This window comes from Oncorhynchus tshawytscha, linkage group LG25 (assembly GCF_018296145.1).
Source record: "Oncorhynchus tshawytscha isolate Ot180627B linkage group LG25, Otsh_v2.0, whole genome shotgun sequence".
In the NCBI taxonomy this organism is placed as follows: Eukaryota; Metazoa; Chordata; class Actinopteri; order Salmoniformes; family Salmonidae; genus Oncorhynchus; species Oncorhynchus tshawytscha.
Window position 1 is genome coordinate 7,891,061 of NC_056453.1, and position 12,761 is coordinate 7,903,821.

Consider the following 12,761-nt stretch of genomic DNA (forward strand, 5'->3'; position numbering starts at 1 on the left):
ACACTACATTTATAGGGTCCTAGACTACAGATTAGCAATATATATATATATTCATTATAAGGTTTAATATCGTTCCCCAGTTATTTTCTAGTCTTTGCCTCTTACAAGAAACGGTCTGAGAGCTGTGAGAGTTATTGCAGTCAAAACAGGGTGTCTGTGAGAAAGCGCCTCAAGGCTAAAAGAGATCCATAGACACAGAACCCTGCAGGGGAGTGAAAGAGATAAGAGACAAGTCAGACATACCACTATAAAGCAACTTGAGGAGTGGAAAATTACTGTTGTTCCCTTAGAAAACACAAACTATTGTTCTCTCCTGCAGGTTTGTATAACTGTATATGCATGGGTTTGGTCTCATGAGTAGAAGGTGTTGACGTAGGCAGTTACATCACTATGGGTTGACTGCAAGCACATTAAAAGCAAATTGGACTTTTCCAATTTTGCAGAACTCAGTAGAGACATCAGTTGTATGTGTGATGTTTGATCTATGACTTCTGTCTTCAGCTGTATTTAGATTTTTTTTTAATTCTGATTTATAAGTGCACATTTTGAGTGTTCCTTATTTGTTAAGTAAATAACGGAGCCCAGAAAATGGAAACCAACAAGGGTATTTAAACAACAAAGTGAAGTGTAAGGAAGTCACTTCTGCCACCACAATGACTGATAACAAAAGGGTGGTGCCATACAGTACTGTACACCACTGTATACAGTAACTTACACGACATCCCCTGCATAGTGCCGGATACGGAAATCTCTGTCAAACTCCAAACTCTTGTCTGTCGGGGAGAGCTGTGGATGGAGAGAGAGAGAGAGAGAGAAATTGAGTAACAAACCTGGAGAAGTAGGGAGGGATACATTCCCACAGTCAAGGAGGTGAGTTCACTTGACTCTGCCTAGAAATCTAATAGCTCCTTTGCAAAGGAGCGAAAACAATGGGGCACTTTAGTCTGTAATATTAAGGGCATCTATTTTCAGATGTGCTATGCTCCATTTTTCTTTACTGGAAAGCATCTTCCCCAGAATTAACCTACTGTATCCCCATTAGAGAGAGAGAAGCTGCTTCCCCAGAATTAACCTACTGTATCCCCATTAGAGAGAGAGAAGCTGCTTCCCCAGAATGAACCTACTGTATCCCCATTAGAGAGAGAGAAGCTGCTTCCCCAGAATTAACCTACTGTATCCCCATTAGAGAGAGAGAAGCTGCTTCCCCAGATATAACATACTGTATCCCCATTAGAGAGAGAGAAGCTGCTTCCCCAGATATAACATACTGTATCCCCATTAGAGAGAGAGAAGCTGCTTCCCCAGATATAACATACTGTATCCCCATTAGCAAGAGAGAAGCTGCTTCCCAGAATTAACCTACTGTATCCCCATTAGAGAGAGAGAAGCTGCTTCCCCAGAATTAACCTACTGTATCCCCATTAGAGAGAGAAAAGCTGCTTCCCCAGATATAACCTACTGTATCCCCATTAGAGAGAGAGAAGCTGCTTCCCCAGATATAACGTACGACATTGTATCCCCATTAGAGAGAGAAGCTGCTTCCCCAGATATAACGTACTGTACTGTATCCCCATTAGAGAGAGAGAAGCTGCTTCCCCAGATATAACATACTGTATCCCCATTAGAGAGAGAAGCTGCTTCCCCAGATGTTTTATTTTTTATTTCACCTTTATTTAACCAGGTAGGCTAGTTGAGAACAAGTTCTCATTTGCAACTGCGACCTGGCCAAGATAAAGCATAGCAGTGTGAACAGACAGAGTTACACATGGAGTAAACAATTAACAAGTCAAAAAAGAAAAAAAAAGAGGGTCTATATACATTGTGTGCAAAAGGCATGAGGAGGTAGGTGAATGATTACAATTTTGCAGATTAACACTGGAGTGAAATGATCAGATGGTCATGTACAGGTAGAGATATTGGTGTGCAAAAGAGCAGAAAAGTAAATAAATAAAAACAGTATGGGGATGAGGTAGGTAAAAATGGGTGGGCTGCAGCGATCGGTTAGCTGCTCAGATAGCAGATGTTTAAAGTTGGTGAGGGAGATAAAAGTCTCCAACTTCAGCGATTTTTGCAATTCGTTCCAGTCACAGGCAGCAGAGAACTGGAACGAAAGGCGGCCAAATGAGGTGTTGGCTTTAGGGATGAACCGTGAGATACACCTGCTGGAGCGCGTGCTACGGATGGGTGTTGCCATCGTGACCAGTGAACTGAGATGAGGCGGAGCTTTCCTAGCATGGACTTGTAGATGACCTGGAGCCAGTGGGTCTGGCGACGAATATGTAGCGAGGGCCAGCCGACTAGAGCATACAAGTCGCAGTGGTGGGTGGTATTAGGTGCTTTAGTGACAAAACGGATGGCACTGTGATAAACTGCATCCAGTTTGCTGAGTAGAGTGTTGGAAGCAATTTTGTAGATGACATCGCCGAAGTCGAGGATCGGTAGGATAGTCAGTTTTACTAGGGTAAGTTTGGCGGCGTGAGTGAAGGAGGCTTTGTTGCGGAATAGAAAGCCGTCTCTCGATTTGATTTTCGATTGGAGATGTTTGATATGAGTCTGGAAGGAGAGTTTACAGTCTAGCCAGACACCTAGGTACTTATAGATGTCCACATATTCAAGGTCGGAACCATCCAGGGTGGTGATGCTGGTCAGGCGTGCGGGTGCAGGCAGCGAACGGTTGAAAAGCATGCATTTGGTTTACTAGCGTTTAAGAGCAGTTGGAGGCCACGGAAGGAGTGTTGTATGGCATTGAAGCGGAGGTTAGATAGCACAGTGTCCAAGGAAGGGCCGGAAGTATATAGAATGGTGTCGTCTGCGTAGAGGTGGATCAGGGAATCGCCCGCAGCAAGAGCAACATCATTGATATATACAGAGAAAAGAGTCGGCCCGAGGATTGAACCCTGTGGCACCCCCATAGAGACTGCCAGAGGACCGGACAGCATGCCCTCCGATTTAACACACTGAACTCTGTCTGCAAAGTAATTGGTGAACCAGGCAAGGGAGTCATCCGAAAAACCGAGGCTACTGAGTCTGCCGATAAGAATATGGTGATTGACAGAGTCGAAAGCCTTGGCAAGGTCGATGAAGACGGCTGCACAGTACTGTCGTTTATCGATGGCGGTTATGATATCGTTTAGTACCTTGAGCGTGGCTGAGGTGCACCCTTGACCGGCTCGGAAACCAGATATAACATACTGTATCCCCATTAGAGAGAGAGAAGCTGCTTCCCCAGATATAACGTACTGTATCCCCATTAGAGAGAAGCTACTTCCCCAGATATAATGTACTGTATCCCCATTAGAGAGAGAAGCTGCTTCCCCAGATATAACGTACTGTATCCCCATTAGCGAGAGAGAAGCTGCTTCCCCAGATATAACGTACTGTACTGTATCCCCATTAGAGAGAGAGAAGCTGCTTCCCCAGATATAACGTACTGTATCCCCATTAGCGAGAGAGAAGCTACTTCCCCAGATATAACGTACTGTACTGTATCCCCATTAGAGAGAGAGAAGCTGCTTCCCTAGATATAACGTACTGTATCCCCATTAGAGAGAGTTAAGCTGATTCCCCAGATATAACGTACTGTACTGTATCCCCATTAGAGAGAGAGAAGCTACTTCCCCAGATATAACATACTGTATCCCCATTAGAGAGAGAGAAGCTGCTTCCCTAGATATAACGTACTGTATCCCCATTAGAGAGAGAGAAGCTACTTCCCCAGATATAACGTACTGTATCCCCATTAGAGAGAGAAGCTACTTCCCCAGATATAACGTACGACATTGTATCCCCATTAGAGAGAGAAGCTGCTTCCCCAGATATAACGTACTGTACTGTATCCCCATTAGAGAGAGAGAAGCTACTTCCCCAGATATAACACTGTACTGTATCCCCATTAGCGAGAGAGAAGCTACTTCCCCAGATATAACGTACTGTATCCCCATTAGAGAGAGAGAAGCTGCTTCCCCAGATATAACGTACTGTATCCCCATTAGAGAGAGAGAAGCTGCTTCCCCAGATATAACATACTATATCCCCATTAGCGAGAGAAGCTGCTTCCCCAGATATAACGTACTGTATCCCCATTAGAGAGAGAAGCTGCTTCCCCAGATATAACATACTGTATCCCCATTAGAGAGAGAGAAGCTGCTTCCCCAGATATAACGTACTGTATCCCCATTAGAGAGAGAGAAGCTGCTTCCCCAGATATAACGTACTGTATCCCCATTAGCGAGAGAAGCTGCTTCCCCAGATATAACGTACTGTATCCCCATTAGAGAGAGAGAAGCTACTTCCCCAGATATAATGTACTGTATCCCCATTAGAGAGAGAAGCTGCTTCCCCAGATATAATGTACTGTATCCCCATTAGCGAGAGAGAAGCTACTTCCCCAGATATAACACTGTACTGTATCCCCATTAGAGAGAGAGAAGCTGCTTCCCCAGATATAACGTACTGCATCCCCATTAGAGAGAGTTAAGCTGATTCCCCAGATATAATGTACTGTATCCCCATTAGAGAGAGAGAAGCTACTTCCCCAGATATAACATACTGTATCCCCATTAGCGAGAGAGAAGCTGCTTCCCCAGATATAACGTACTGTATCCCCATTAGAGAGAGAGAAGCTACTTCCCCAGATATAACGTACTGTATCCCCATTAGAGAGAGAAGCTACTTCCCCAGATATAACGTACTGTACTGTATCCCCATTAACGAGAGAGAAGCTACTTCCCCAGATATAACGTACTGTACTGTATCCCCATTAGAGAGAGAGAAGCTACTTCCCCAGATATAACGTACTGTACTGTATCCCCATTAGCGAGAGAGAAGCTACTTCCCCAGATATAACGTACTGTATCCCCATTAGAGAGAGAGAAGCTACTTCCCCAGATATAACGTACTATATCCCCATTAGCGAGAGAAGCTGCTTCCCCAGATATAACGTACTGTATCCCCATTAGAGAGAGAGAAGCTACTTCCCCAGATATAACGTATGGCACTGTATCCCCATTAGCGAGAGAGAAGCTACTTCCCCAGATATAACGTACTGTATCCCCATTAGAGAGAGAAGCTACTTCCCCAGATATAACGTACTGTATCCCCATTAGAGTGAGAGAAGCTACTTCCCCAGATATAACCTACGGTACTGTATCCCCATTAGAGTGAGAGAAGCTGCTTCCCCAGATATAACCTACGGTACTGTATCCCCATTAGAGAAGCTGCTTCCCCAGATATAACCTACGGTACTGTATCCCCATTAGAGTGAGAGAAGCTACTTCCCCAGATATAACATAATGTACTGTATCCCCATTAGAGAGAAGCTACTTCCCCAGATATATAACGTACGGTACTGTATCCCCATTAGAGAGAGAGAAGCTGCTTCCCCAGATATGGGGATACAGTACCGTACGTTATATCTGGGGAAGCAGCTTCTCTCTCTCTAATGGGGATACAGTACCGTACGTTATATATCTGGGGAAGTAGCTTCTCTCTCTCTAATGGGGATACAGTACCGTACGTTATTAGAGAGAGAGAAGCTACTTCCCCAGATATAATGTACTGTATCCCCATTAGAGAGAGAGAAGCTGCTTCCCCAGATATAACGTACGGTACTGTATCCCCATTAGAGAGAAGCTGCTTCCCCAGATATAACCTATGGTACTGTATCCCAATTAGAGAGAGAGAAGCTGCTTCCCCAGATATAACGTACGGTACTGTATCCCCATTAGAGAGAAGCTGCTTCCCCAGATATAACCTACGGTACTGTATCCCCATTAGAGAGAGAGAAGCTGCAGAGCCACTGGTGCAGACAACAAGGTCGCTAAAACAACAGCACAGTCAGGTGGGACACATGCTATTCTCTCCCACTGGAGTGTGAGCGAGAGAGACCGAGAGAGAGAGAGGGCAATGTGTGCACGTGAAATATGAATGAGCCGTGTGTGGTGACGCAGGAACTGGATGTGGCCAACTGTATGTAGGCCAGTGGTGGAGTGCAGAGAGGAGAGAAAAGGAACATGCAGGGGACTTTAGAGGTCTGCCGCAGTCCTCTTCCACCTGTCCTTTACCTGTCTGTGGGCATGCGTGTATACCTGACTGTACCCGTTTGTCTGTGTCTGCATATCCATCCATGTGGCATGGCAACATACAAGGCAAGCAGGTAGCATGATATTAGTGCCACTACTACACTGCCATTCATCAAATATTACACTGACATCAGAGAGAGAGGGGCATCCAGTCCCATTCAAAAACAAGGCAGAAATTAGAGCTAGAAGGACGAGGTTGCAGGATGTATAGTGGGGGGTACAATGATACAGAGCCTCCTAAGCTATTGGGACAGCCAGAGTGTTACATAAAAGAGGGACAGCCAAGATGTTAGGAGGAACAGAGAGAGCCGAAGTGGATGAGTCATCGAGCGGAGAGCTCACACACACACACACACACACACACACACAAAGAGAGAAGGGAAAGTCCCTGAAGACTGGAATGAGGATGTTGCTAACGAGAACACCTGACAGGCCGAAAACCGTGGACGAAAATATACAAATCTCTATACTGTGTGTAAATCTGTGTGAACGCATTCAAATTCCTATTCAAAGCCTTGGAAATGAATGGGAATGGCCATCGCAGAAATACTTCAGTCGAACTGTGATAGGGAACTGATCCATGAAGGGCCCTGTGCTCTATACAGGCCAGTGCAGCCAGCCAGTCAAACAGACCGTGATCCTGGCAGCTAGACACACAGCCAGACAGACGGAGGCCCCTTTGTCCTCATCTACCACAATACGTCCCCCTCCACAGACACTACCAGCTATGCTATTGCCACGTCTCTCTCCGCGTCTGCCTCACTCTTTATCCAGTCTAATGCCAATTTCAGATGAGAAAGAGGAAGGGTGGGGGGGAGGGGGGTTTAGAGAGAGGGAGAAAATAAAGAGAAAGGGAAATTAAAGAGAAGGACAGAGCTACGTTTGGGATGAGGTGATGGGGACAGAGGTAACGAGAGAGTTACGATGGGAGACAGAGGGAGAGAGCGAGAGAGAAATGAGAATGGAGAAGATGGAGACGTTTGTTTTGAACAGGGGGGGGATTATTGGGTTCTTGACAGATAGAGAAAGGGCAGATGGAGCATTTAAGGCAGCAGGTGGCGCCACAACAGGTTCAGAACAGACCTATTGTGTGGATTACAGTCTGTATACAGAACTGGAAACCTTGGTATTATTTCCCTTCTTTCGGCCACGGCGCTCTTGGGTCTTTTAGTTCCACATTCATTATTTTGAATTAGACACTGCCATTCATATCTGTCCAACTCTGATTTTCTCTTGTCACACGAGTCCAATAGCCTCGTGTAAATGTGAACAGCTTTATAGCAGAGACCACCCTGATCACCTTAACACCTGCTGTCCCTCGTCCTCCTGCCCAAACCTTGCCCTCCCTCCAGCGCTTCCCCTCTACCACTTCCACCTGCCATCATGTTCGCCACCAGGGCCTCACAGTCTCGCCTGCTAACTAAGCTGGCACCTGCAGGGCACATGTGCCACGCCGGCCAACTGACTTGCTCCAAACCGGTCATTCACTCACCACAGGAGCCAATCATTACTGCATTCTCTAAAAACAGAAACGTCAACAGAGACTAAGCACCCACTTCGAGGAGAAGTTCAAAACGTGACATCAAGAATATGCTGCATTGAGAAGGTAAAAAGCCTATGTGTTGGAACCGGAAGCGCTTGTTTGAAAGGTTTCTCGTAGACATGCATGAAACCACTCTAGACGTACCTCTTTCCTGCCCCCCCCATCCTTGTGTTGTATTGTAATGTAAATACATTAGAGCTAATGAACAGCAGGACCACGTTATTAGCATCTCCACCACATGGTGCATGAAAGGGTAATCACTTTTGGGCAGCCTGCCGCTGCTGCTGCATGCATTCGCAAGCATACAGGCACACACACACACACAGCATCCTATGCTGCGACTGTACAGGGCATGTGCAGAGACTGCAAATAGTAGGATCAGAGGGTAGACGGTAAAAGAGAAAAGGGGGACGGAGAGAGAGGAGAGAGATTGTGTGTGTGTGTGTGTGTGTGTCTGTGTGTGTGTGTGTGTGTGTATGATAGTAGGGAGAGAGAGAGAGAGAGAGAGAAAGAGGTGGAAATGAAGAGGGAGTGATAGAGGGAGAGAGAGCAAGGGAGGGGTGGGTAGAGGCTGCCATGACGACCGCTCCCAACAGGAAGGCCTGTGTCAGCAAATAGTTCAGTGTAAAAAATATATTTAAAAAACATCTGGGAGGATCAAAGCGACCTGGAGAAGGAAAGCAGACGACAACAAGTCCTACGTGTGGCAGAGGACCAGGACCCATGCAAAGGTGGTAGAAAAGTTGCCCTTAAAACTATTCATTCTCAGCCTTCCGACATGGTATTAAAGGGGTACAACCTCATAAAGTGCAGAAGAGAAGGCATGAGTCAGAGAGGAAATTGGGAGGATCGAGTATGGTATCGACACAGAGAGTTCTCGAAGAAGCAGGGAAGTTTCCCCTTAACTTTTATCGAGCAAGAACAATTGCAGTCCTGTTTAAACGTGTCTTCAAAAGTTATATTATACAGTTGTCAGTAACCACTACCGTCTCACACTATGAAGGCAAGACACCCTCCCCCGGCCCATCACAGTCCCATTATATACAGTTGTCAGTAACCACTACCATCTCACACAATGAAGGCAAGACACCCCCCCGGCCCATCACAGTCCCATTATATACCGTATCAATTACATCCAGTACTTTTATCAACACAGCTCCACCGCTTCAAACACCCCCTTGATTAATATCTAACAGCCCTAACAGGTCTGGAAAACCAATAACAGGGATTTTTCTTAAAGGGATGTTTCCATCAGACACTCAGAGCAATAACATAGCGACTAGATCTGGAGGAGTTTTTGAAGCAAAGACGCGCCTGAAGATGCCGCCACTGATCAAGACACTGCTTCGTTTCCACCCTCTCGCCTTCTCGCTCTCCGATCTGGAGTGTGAGGTCTTTGCCAACGTGTGTGTGTTGTGAGGGTTATTACAGGGCGACAGTCAGCCAGGAGAACACAGAGAAACCTTGGTGTCTAGCAGCTCCAGGACTTGTCCTTTATAGAAAGGAGGGTGAGGACATTAGTGCTGACAGACAGTGCGGTTCCTATTACAGGCTAATCGAATACGACAGCACCGCTTCTCTCACTCTCCTCCCTTTTTCTCACTCTTCCCCCCTTTTTCTCACTCTCCCCCCTTTTTCTCACTCTCCCGCTCTCTCTCGCACACATCCCTCATTTGGTCTTTTTTCACTCCCTCGCTCGGTCCCGCTCAATCTCTTCCTCATCCCATCTTTACCTCCCCCTCATTCCCTTTCACACTTCCAATTTCCACACTCACTTTGGAAGATTCCCGACAAGAACTGCAATGTTTAAAAAATAAAAAACTGCCTGAGGTCTTTCAGGCCCGCAGAGTCTGTGAGTCACTTTGAACCTGGCAGCCATGAACATTTCAAAACTTTCCAATCAGAGCTGCTTCTAGAGTACGGGGCGTGAGGTGAGGGGAATCTGTGAATCAAAAACATCTAAAATGGATCCCTCCAATGCACCAGGGATGAGCCTCGGAGCATTCTCTGCTATGCTGCAATAACATCATGCTCACGCAATAAATCAAACTTTTAAAAGTAACATTTGAGTTTATTTTTTTTACTGATAAAGATGCTTGACTCCTGATACTGTTAAGTAGAAGTTCCTGTACTGTTACAGAGCTTAGTTACTGTGTCCAACCAGATTGTAGATGATAGCATAAATACATTACGGGAACAGACATCCACATCATCATACTCACGTGGCACCAGCAATCGAATCTACTTTTCCTTCCACTTCTCTAGTTAAATAAAGGTCACATTGATTATATATTTTTTATTCTCTCATTGTCTGCCTATCAATCTTCTCCGCCGGAGCCTATGGGGACTCTGAGTAGCGCCAGGTGTTTTATCTCTGCACAGGGCAGTGCACACACACAGAGTATGATAGCCACCTGCCTGCCAGTCCTCTAGGCCTCAGCCTTGAGCTAATCTATGACTTGGTCGATGACTAGATGAATGACATATAGATGTAATCGATGTATTCACCTGAGGGGGAATTGCAGTCAACAGTGCGTTTGGAAAGTATTCAGTCCCCTGGACTTCTCCCACATGCAAAGATGAACGGAGCAAAGTACAACGATATCCTTGATGAAAACCTGCTCCAGAGCGCTCAGGATGAAGGTTCATCTTCCAACAGGACAACGACCCTAAGCACACAGCCAAGACAACGCAGGAGTGGCTCATGTCCTTGAGTAGCCCAGCCAGAGCCCAAAATACAGGTGTGCCAAGCTTGTCGTGTCATACCCAAGAAAACTTGATGCTGTAATCGCTGCCAAAGGTGCTTCAACAAAGTACTAAGTAAAGGATCTGAATACTTATGTACATCTGATATTTAGTTTATTTGTATTGTAATAAATTTGCACAATTTTATTTTAAAAAACGATTTTTTCTTTGTCATTATGGGGAATTGTGTGTAGATTGGTTAGAGGGGGAAAAACAATTTAATCCATTTTAGAATAAGGCTGTAACTTAACGAAATGTGTAAAAAGTCAAGGGGTCTGAATAATTTCCGAAGGCACTGTAGAACATCACCCACTGGACTGAATGAGACCGTGGCTAGTAGCATTGCCTAAAGAACCATCTTTACAGGGTACAAGACAGCAACAGCCAGGATGATGACACATAACACTGATTCTAAGATGTTGGAGGGAAAAACAACCTGGATGTCAGTGACACGGCCTCTATCTTTACCGGGCACCCTTTCCCTCCCCTCCACCTGAATATCTGTTTCTCTTGCTATGATCCTCAGTCTCTTCTTTTCTCCCCCTCTCTGTAACACCCATGCCAGCGCAGCAAGACGCCAGCTCCATTGACTCTCATTGGCTGCCAGTGACATCACCGAGAGCAAAGTGTCGAGTCTGATAGCCCAGCACTCGTTTCTCTGACGCCTGTTGCCCTCTTGTGGTCCACTGAGTGAAATACTACCCTGTAAAATGCAGCCATCTAACCTGTTAAATATCCTAGAGTGGATTTCCGCTGCCCCGCAGAAATCTAATTAGCATAATAAAAACAATCCCCATCAAAATCCACCAGTTTAAGCTATAAATATATAAAACATTTGGGGGGATGCATCTCAATCCACAGCAGCCGCTGATGTTGCACTTCTGTATCTGCGGTGAAAGGTGACAGAGCGATGTTTGTCAAACCATGGGACATCCTGAAAATTGGTTCTCTCACTAAATTGTCTGTAGCATCCGAACGAGACTCGTCTGACAGCTGATCTGACAACTTCTGTCTGTAGCATCCGAACCGTTTGGGCTACAACTAATATGACCCCTCTATGGAAAAGTGAGACTCTTACAAACATGTTGGTTGTTTTGCTCTTGGATGACCACAAGACTCATCTGAAGGTCCCCCGGTATCAGTATTTATTTATTTATTTATTTAAGTGCAGTATATATGGGAATAGTTAAGTGCCAAAAATAAGGGGTTAAATACATGTTTAAATAAAAATATATATTTTTATTGTTTCCTGATCTTTCTTATATTGCTCAGATATAGGACAGACACTTCAGAACAAACTTCCTTTCAATTATTTTCTGGACTATCTATTGTTCCATGTAGAGAATCTGCTATTAAATGCGTTTGTATGGGCTAATAGCAGTAGGGCCAAATTCAAATCATTTTTTATATACATTGTTTTATACTTCAAGGAGTCTTAAAATAAAAAATGGAATATCTAAATTATTCTTGTTATGACCTTCTTAAAACAATTCCATATGTTTTCTTAGTCTGGTGGTGTACAATGGCTGTAATGCCAATTTGACTTTAAAGGCCCAGTGTAGTGTTTTATATACATTTCCACACTATGAGGTTGGAATAATACTGTGAAATGGTGAATGATGATGATAATGCCCTTTTACTGAATGCCTGAATTTTTGCCTTTTTTGGTGGGATTGAGTTTTGGCCAACGTGGTGACATCACCATGCGGTAAATTAGTTAATAGACCAATAAGAAAGTGTTTCAAACATCTCTGCCAATTTTCAGTTTTTCCCTCTCTCCACTCAGACCACTCCCAGACAGTCATAGCAAAATTCTTGCCTGAGAAATTACTCTTTGTTAAGAAGTTATTTATGTTTCTTTTTGACCATTTGAATTGAAAACAATCATAGTATTGCACTTAATGTTACACAGAAATGATTTCATATTGAGATTAAAAACAGCTGCGTTGGACCTTTAAACAGCATTTGATGGAGCTGATCATTTAAACTAACAAACGTACACAGTCCTCAGTCTTGTCTTATGTTTCAAAATCACTGGGCTAGGTTGTTGGGCTAATAGAATTACTTAGGTAATCGCTGGGAACAAGCCTCTAACATATCCATGTGTCCACATTGTTCAGGTATATTCCACTTTCAATTCAGTCAACGAATTGAAATTCAATTCATGAATTGAAAATGATGTCCAAATTGTTTTTCAACGCACCTTGCGGCTGGTGTAGTGGGCGTGCTTGGCCAGCTTGCTGTTGAGTCCCTGTAAGAAGACCTCGTCGGTGACTTTGCCCACGGTCATACAGGCCTCGTCCAGCACAGAGAAGATGCCCTTGTGTTGCAGCTCCACCAGGTCCACAATGATCTGGTTGTTGAAGTAGTCAATCTACGCCCAGGTACAGAGA

General features: G+C 44.7%; 1 protein-coding gene across 3 annotated transcripts in view; it reads right to left on the reverse strand.

The window, feature by feature from the left end:
• The window catches only part of LOC112224153 (unconventional myosin-Id), a 124,148-nt gene that overhangs the window by 71,592 nt on the left and 39,795 nt on the right, over positions 1-12,761 (reverse strand). For all 3 annotated transcript variants that reach the window (XM_042305906.1, XM_042305905.1, XM_042305907.1), the window contains 2 exons: positions 12,572-12,742; positions 716-786 (listed from right to left, as the gene is read on the reverse strand). In XM_042305906.1, coding sequence (XP_042161840.1) covers positions 716-786; positions 12,572-12,742 — 242 coding nt within the window. The remainder of the gene's footprint in view (positions 1-715; positions 787-12,571; positions 12,743-12,761) is intronic.